The sequence below is a fragment of the Sus scrofa genome, chromosome 1 (genome assembly GCF_054392235.1).
Source record: "Sus scrofa isolate SSC_HxYL_T2T_F1_AM1 chromosome 1, Sscrofa_HxYL_maternal_Yorkshire_Landrace_v2.0, whole genome shotgun sequence".
NCBI lineage: Eukaryota > Metazoa > Chordata > Mammalia > Artiodactyla > Suidae > Sus > Sus scrofa.
The window spans coordinates 198289513-198297202 of NC_139383.1; the positions used below are offsets into that span (position 1 = coordinate 198289513).

Genomic DNA, 7690 nt, shown 5'->3' on the forward strand with positions numbered 1-7690 from the left:
GGAGAGTATGGACTAGGGCCCAGGTGCTCGGTGGGCAGAAGTCTGAGCTAGAAATTGCCCACCATTGAGATATGACTGAAATTTACAGCTGGGGAAACTGAGGCCTAAGGAGGATCAGTTCCCTAGCTGGCCAGATTGCTGACATACTGGGATCTGCCCAATTAGGTGTCGTAAGCAGAGGCACTGGGGCAAGTTTGGGTTAGGGGTTCAGAATTTGGAGTGCGACCGATCTGGGTTCGAACAAATCTAGCCCTGTTACTCTGTTATCTGCAAGGCTCCCACACACCTCTCTGACCGTCGGTTTCCTACTCTACGCGCCAGCCTCAGTGCAAGGCGTCGACGCGCCGCTGCTCACGCCGGCAGCCAGGCGCCCGTGAAGCTCCGAGGACGCTATGGGCACCGCGCCCACGCCCCCTGCTGGCGGGTTGGGCTTCCCGCGCTCGTGGTTCCGCGCTCAACGCTCAGCTTGTGGGACTGCCCGCGGCCGGATGCCCGGCGTCCGCACTGTCCTCGGCCTTCTGGCAGCCCTGACAGCCTGTGGCGCCGTGGCCTTCTTTGGCTACTGCGTCTACTTCGACCGGAAGCGGCGTGGCGACCCCGCGTTCAAGCGCCGCCTGCGGGAAAGTGAGTGCGACGGCGGCGGGGCGCGGCGGGGCCGACCCGGCCCATGGGGCGAGGACGGGGCGCGGGGGGGGATGCCGCCGCCGAGGGCCCCGCGGGGCGCACGCCGGCGTCGGGACCACCGACCAGCACGTGCGGCGTTGTGTTTGCAGAAAGAAGAGCCCAGCAACAGAAGGCTGAGGGACGAGGCGCCCAGGTGAAGTGCTTTAGCGACGCCGAGGTGGCGTTACAGTGAGTAGCCTCCCGCCGGTGCGGGTCCTCGCTGGGCCCCAGGCCCCGTACCTCTTCCTGCGCAGCCATTTCTTAGCGCCTCTGCCTGCCCTCAGTCCGCTGCCTTTTGGCCTGGGTTGAGCTTCCGAAAGGAAGGGAAGGAAGGAAGAACCATTCTGGGGTCATAAAAAGGCAGCAGTACAGTAAACGTGGTAGAAAAAGGCGTTTCTTTTAGTTTATAACAAAGAAGAAAGAGGAGACTTTGCCCTCTCTGAGCAACACCTGACACTTGGGAACCCAGGCAAGAATTTGAGTCTTTGTTTTGTTTTGTTTTTTTGGCTTTGTATGGTTGGTGAGGCATATGGAAATTCTCAGGCTCGGGGTTGAATAGGCGCAGCAGGCGCTGACCTACGCCACAGCCATATCAACGCTGTATCCTTAACCCACTGAGAGAGGCCAGGGATCAAACCCACATTCTCATGGATACTAGTCGGGTTGGTTACTTCTGGGGCAGGTGGGAAACCCCGAGTGATCGGTTTTGAAGATAATCACAGCTAACTCTTTTCATCTCTTATACACGGTGTTCTTAGGTTCTTCTGTGACTTTTCATTCATTCTGTCAGTCCAGGCCCATTGGAGCGCCTGCTGTGTATAAGGCCTTGTTCTAGGTGGGACAGAGGTTAGCAGTGGGCGGAGACTAGCTCCCATCAACAGGAGGAGCATGGACGGGGCAGAAGTTCACAATCAGGGCAGGATTATCATATATTACCATGTTCTATTTACCTACTACCTACTAAGTAGGACGGGACCACGCTCTGTCCTCGCCCCATGGGTAGTAGCTGCTACCTGCTGCTTTAGTGCCTTAAAACAATATCTCTTTTGCTCCTGAATCTGCAGTTGCAGCAGGGCTGGGTGGGAATACCACCTTTCTGCTCCACTCAGCTTCGGCTAGGTTGGCCCCAGGGCGTGGTGCGGGGTCTTCGGAAAGCTCACTTCCTTACACTTGGGGCAGTTACTGCTGGCTGTTCCACTTAGCTGGGACTATTGGACAGAACACCTACACATGTCCTCTCCATGCGGCATGGTCTTGCTCACAGTATGGATCACGCAGGGCAAGCAAGTGTATATAATCAAGTGGTGTGTGTTTATGTGTATACACAGTTGACCCTTGAACAAAGTGGGTGGGGGTGGGGTTGGGGCAACAACCCTTCTCCCAGTCAGAAATCCGAATATAACTTTATAGTTGGCCGGCGCCTATCTGTGGCTCCAAATCTGAGGATTCAACCAACAGCAGATCATGCAGCACTGTAGTGTCTATTTATTTTTCTTTTTTGGCTGTCCATGGCATATGGAGTTCCCCGGCTAGGGATCAAATCCCACCCTCAGTTGCTGTATCCTTTAACCCGCTATGCCAGGGCAGGGCTTGAATCCCATTCTGACACAGTGGGAGCTCCAATAGTGCCTGTTTATTGAAAACAATCCCCTGTATAAGTGGACCTGGCCAGTTCAAACTCCTGTTACTCAAGGGTCAGTTGTAATATACATATGTTTCAGAGAGAGAGAGAGAACAGTGGGAGCATGCCAGGCGGTGCCACTTCTGCGGCATTGAGGCCCACTTAGTTCCTCAAGGGGAGAGGAAGTAGACTCCAGCTCTTTTTTTTTTTTTTTTTTTTTTTTTTTGTCTTTTTAGGGCTGCACCCACAGCATATGGAGGTTCCCAGGCTTAGGATCAAATCAGAGCTACAGCTGCGGGCCTACAGCTGCCAGCCTATGCCAGATTCGAGCCGAATCCATGACCTATACCACAGTTCATGGCATCGCCGGATCCTTAACCCACTGAGTGAGGCCAGGGCTTGAACCTGCAACCTCATGGTTCCTAGTCGGATTCGGTTCCGTTGTGCCATGACAGGAACTCTGACTCCAGCTCTTCATAGAGGTGTCTAGGTTCTGGAAGTGCATGTGGGGTTGGGACTATTACTGTGGCCGTCTTTGGAACATGCAGTTCTTTAAAGAAGGGTTTGGAAAAGAAGTGGTATTGAACTGAGTGTGGGAAGATGTAAATTTGGGTCCTGGTTTCAGGGGAGATAACATTCAGGATGAAGGGAAATGTAAGTTATATAAAGGTGCAAAAAGGGATCTGCCAGGCCTTTTCAGTAAATCATTATCACAATGGGGGATAGTAGGAAGGAAGGTTGGAGAGCTAAGTAGGGGTTGCTTAGGGAAGGCTTTAAAGGCCAAATTAAGGAATTCAGATTCAGTGGGGGAATTACTGAAGAGCTGGTCAGGAATCCTTTTTAAAAAGAAGGAAAGAAAAAACCTTTGTAGATTAGATCAGGCAGGCGTGTGCTAGATGGACTGGAGGAAAAGAAAGTCATTACAGCTGTGCAGGTGAGAAGTAATCAAAGTCCTTATTTGCAGTGATGGCACTGGCAACTGGTGATGAGAGATGTGAGATGAATTGTCCAGAGAGCATGATTAGATTAAAGGGTCATGGAGAACAGGAGTCAGAGATTTCTGGGGAGTCTCTTAGAAAAGATACAGTTTGACATGGTTAAGAAAGCAGGATAGGAGTTCCTGTCATGGTGCAGTAGAAATGAATCCGACTAGGAACCATGAGGTTGCGGGTTTGATCCCTGCCTTGCTCAGTGGGTTAATGATCTGGCATTGTCATGAGCTGTGGTGTGGGTCACAGACACGATTCGGATTTGGCATTGCTGTGGCTGTGGTGTAGGCTGGCAGCTGAAGCTCCAATTCGCTCCTAAGCCTGGAAACCTCCATATGCTGTGGGTTTGGCCCTAAAAAACAAAAAAAGAAAAGAAAAAAAAAAAAGAAAAGAAAAAAAAAAAATGAGAGTGGAGATGGGGCACTTTCTGTGGGGGCATAGTCCTTCTCCTTCACTGCCCTTGTCCGTGGTTGCTGTTACCTCATCTGTTTGCATGATTATTTGATAGATGCTTTCTGTTTATTAGCATCAGCTCCATGAGAGCAGACCTCATCTGTGTTTTTATTCTTCATTGTCTCTCCAAAGCCTAGAACAGTGTCTGGTACATGGTAGGTCCCCAGCACATATTTGTTGAATATTGTTGTTTATTGTAGGCAGAGAGAAACAGCTTGTGCAGAGGCACAGACCACAGAATTGCCATATTCAAAGCGTCATGGCCACAGAGATAGCTGAGTTGTGGTTTGGTGCCTTATTGTGGAGGGCTTTGAATGCCAAATCAAAATGGTTTGATATTTTTCTGTCAGTTATGGTGACTTTATTTCAGAAAATGAAGCTAATATATTTATTTTTTGGAGTATGGAGTGGAGGAGGGAAGTCAAAGATAGGAAAAACAGTGGCAGTCCAGATGGGAAATAATGAAGCTGTGAATTATTTCAATTGAGGAAGAGGCAGAAGCAGGAATTTTTCAAATTTCTTTTATATAATCCTCATAACAACTCTGTTCTTCTAGTTTTCTAGATGAATAAAGCAAAGGCGCTGAGAGATGTCTCACCCCATCTCTTATAGGATCTTTCTTCCTCCTCAATCCGTGTCCTTTTTGTTTCCCAAAGTTTGGTCTGTGGTCATTCTGCACTAGATTTACCTGGGGCATTTGTTAAAATATAGATTATTTGACCCAAGGACCAGCTATTATGATTTAGGAGCTCAGAGGTAGCCCACGGGTTTGGGGCAGTGATTCTCAGACTTGAGGATTTATAAAAGCATCTGAGGAGCTTCAGATTCCTCGACTGCAGCGGTTTGGGTAGCAAGGAGGTGCAGTGGATTAAAGGATCCGGCATTGCCTCAGCTTCAGCTTGGATTCAGTCCCTGGCCTGGGAACTTCCATATGCTGCAGGTGTGGCCATAAAAATTTTCTTTTGGCAGATTCCTGGGCTGTACTCATAGAGATTGATTTAGAAGGTCTGGGTGGAGCCCAAGAAAACTGCAGTTGTAATGGCTTCTTTGTGAAACACTGCTCTCAGATTCTGCATAATTCCTCTTCTCTCTGGAAACTCCTTCCTTTCTCCATAAGCGATCTCAGATGTGCTGCTGTAGACCCGGAGCCCCAGTTTTGCCTGCCTGCCTGCCAGAGTCTGCAGCCTAGATGCTCTGTTGGCACCTCAACTGTGTGTGTTCAGAAGTCAATTCATCATCATGTGAGCCCTTGCCACTGCTCCTCCACTGTTTCCTTGTGATGCTGCTGCTATTGCTAGCCTTCCTGCTTTGACTGTGACTCATCTGGCTTCAGTATCAACCTCATCTTCCACAATCAATCCCCAATTCTTATTTTTCTGTTCTCTATCTCATTTCCTATTCCCTTTCTATTTCCATTGCTCCTGTACTACTTCAGGCTTTTATTATCTTTCACCCAGGAAATTGAAATAATTTCCTGACTTGTCTCTCTGCCTCTCTTTTTATACTGTCAGAGTAAATTCCTTCTAAACCTCAGCTCTGTATATATAACTCATTGCAGTAGCTCCTTACTCTGCACATGAAAGACTAAGAAGCTTGGGTGCCTTATATATTGACAGCCTTATTTTCCTAAGGGTTAGAAATAATACATGGAAAGTTATCAATGTATAACTGGCCTTCGGTAATCAATAATTATTATTGTTACTCTATCCACTGTGTCATAATCCAGCTATACAGAATCACATGATATTTTCCCTGCCATTTTGCATTACTTGTCCTCTTCATCAGACTTTCACTGAGGTTCTCATCTCAAGTGCTTTTTTTTTTTTTTTTTGCTTTTTTTAGGGCCGCATCCATGGCATATAGAAGTTCCCAGGCTAGGGGTTGAATCAGAGCTACAGCTGCTGGCTTACACAACAGCTCATAGCAATGCCAAATCCTTAACCCACTGAGTGAGGCCAGGGATCGAACCTGCATCCTCATGGATCCTAGTCGGGTTCACTAACTGCTAAGCCACGAAGGGAACTGCCTTCAAGTGCTATCTTTTCTGAGCTTTCCTTGACCTCCCACATAGATGGAATGTCTCTGTACTTTGAGCCCTAGAAGACGTTGTATTTCATTGTTAATGTATTATTGATTTTGGAGTTCCCATCGTGGCTCAGTGGTTAACAAATCCAACTAGAAACCATGAGGTTGTGGGTTTGATCCCTGGCCTCGCTTAGTGGGTTAACGCAGGCTGGCGGATGTTGGATGTGCTGGTTTAATAAGGTATCATCCAGGAAGGCAATTAGATGTGCATGGTGATGTCATGGCCAGTGCCTGCTGTGTAATTTTTTGTTGTTGTCTGAAATTGTAACTCTGTTTTTTTTAATTTTGTTTTTTTTATAGTTGATTTACTATATTGTGCTAAAGTGACTTAGTTATACATATATGTACATTTTTAAAAACATTCTTTTCCATCATGGTCTATCTCAGGAGATTGGATTTAGTTCCCAGTGCTATACAACGGGATGTTGTTTATCCATTCTAAATGTAACTCCATTTTAAGAAATTATTAATATTATTATTTTCCTTTTTGGCTGCCCTGCAGCATATGGAGTTCCTGGGTCAGGGATCAGATCCAAGTCAAAATTGCAGCATAAGCCACAGCTGCAGCAACACCCGATGCTTAACCCACTGTACCAGGCCAGGGATCGAACCTGTGTCCCAGTGCTCCCAGTATGCCTCCAATCCTGTTGCGCCCCAGTGAGAACTCCAAGAAATTACGTTAAGTGTTATAAAGAACAATTGCATTTGACATACTTTTTTTTTTTGAGATTGGAGTCAAGAAAAATTTATTACAGAATCAGCCAAGCAAGGAGAATGGGCAACTTGAGCTGAGAAAGACCCCCAGGAGTTCCTGTTGTAGCACAATGGAAACAAATCCGACTAGTATCCATGAGGATGTGGGTTCAATCCCTGGCCTCACTCAGTGGGTTAAGGATCCGGTGTCACTGTGACCTGGGTGTAGGTCCCAGATTCAGCTTGGATCCCATGTTGCTGTGGCTGTGGTGTAGGCCTGTAGCTGTAGTTCCCATTCAGCCTCAGCCTGGGAACTTCCATATGCCCTGGGTGCAGCCCTAAAAAGCCATAAAAATCAAAAAACAAAAAACCCACCAAGCCCCAAATAAAACAACCAAAAAAAAAAAAAAAAAGGGAAAAATAAAGAGACCCCCCAAATGCCACGTCACACTTTGGATTTCAGGACTAGATTAAAAATGTGCTTTTTTTTTTTTTTTTTTTTCTTTTTCTTTTTCCGGGCTGCACCTGTGGGATATGGAAGTTCTGGGGCCAGGGGTCATATCGGAGCTACAGCTGAGGACTGTACCATACCTACAGCAACACTGGATCCAAGCCACATCTGGGACCTATGCAGCAGCCTGTGGCAATGCCAGACCCTTAGCCAGGGATGGAACTTGCATCCACAGAGTCACAGAGACAATGTTGGGTCCTTAACTTGCTGAGCCTCAGTGGGAACTCTTCAAAATGTGCTTTTAAAATAAAAGTTAAATACTTTTGGTCAGTAACCATATGCCTTATATTCATTACTTATTTAAATATTCTGTGACTCTTTTAGTTGTGGGATCCAGCAAAGAATGAAAAATTACAAGAACTTTTTCTGCAAGAGGTACAAATGGGAGAATTTTGGTTGTCCAGAGGTAAGAATGTAAACATTATTTTGTAAGCAGTTATTTATGGTAATTTGAGAAATATTTATGGGTTGGTATTTGTATGTCATATAACTAGCTGGATGTATTAAACAACTTGCTTCAGTTAAAGAGAATCTTTCCCAGCATTTTCACTTCATCACACTGTCCAGCTCCACTATGTTATAATGTTTGGGTTCATGTTGCAGTCTTGGCAGTGGGCAGATGGAAAAGCAAAGACAAATGCAAGAACACCTCATTTATTATCAGATAAAGTTCTA

The 7690-nt window shown here is 46.5% G+C and overlaps 1 protein-coding gene across 2 annotated transcripts in view; it reads left to right on the forward strand.

The window, feature by feature from the left end:
- The first annotated feature begins 444 nt into the window (after positions 1-444).
- Positions 445-7690, forward strand: part of KIAA0586 — a 167523-nt gene continuing 160277 nt past the window's right edge. For both annotated transcript variants that reach the window (XM_084982227.1, XM_003121830.5), the window contains exons 1-3: positions 445-624; positions 774-817; positions 7340-7421. In XM_084982227.1, the coding sequence (XP_084838353.1) occupies positions 489-624; positions 774-817; positions 7340-7421 (262 nt within the window). In that variant the 5' untranslated portion in view covers positions 445-488. The remainder of the gene's footprint in view (positions 625-773; positions 818-7339; positions 7422-7690) is intronic.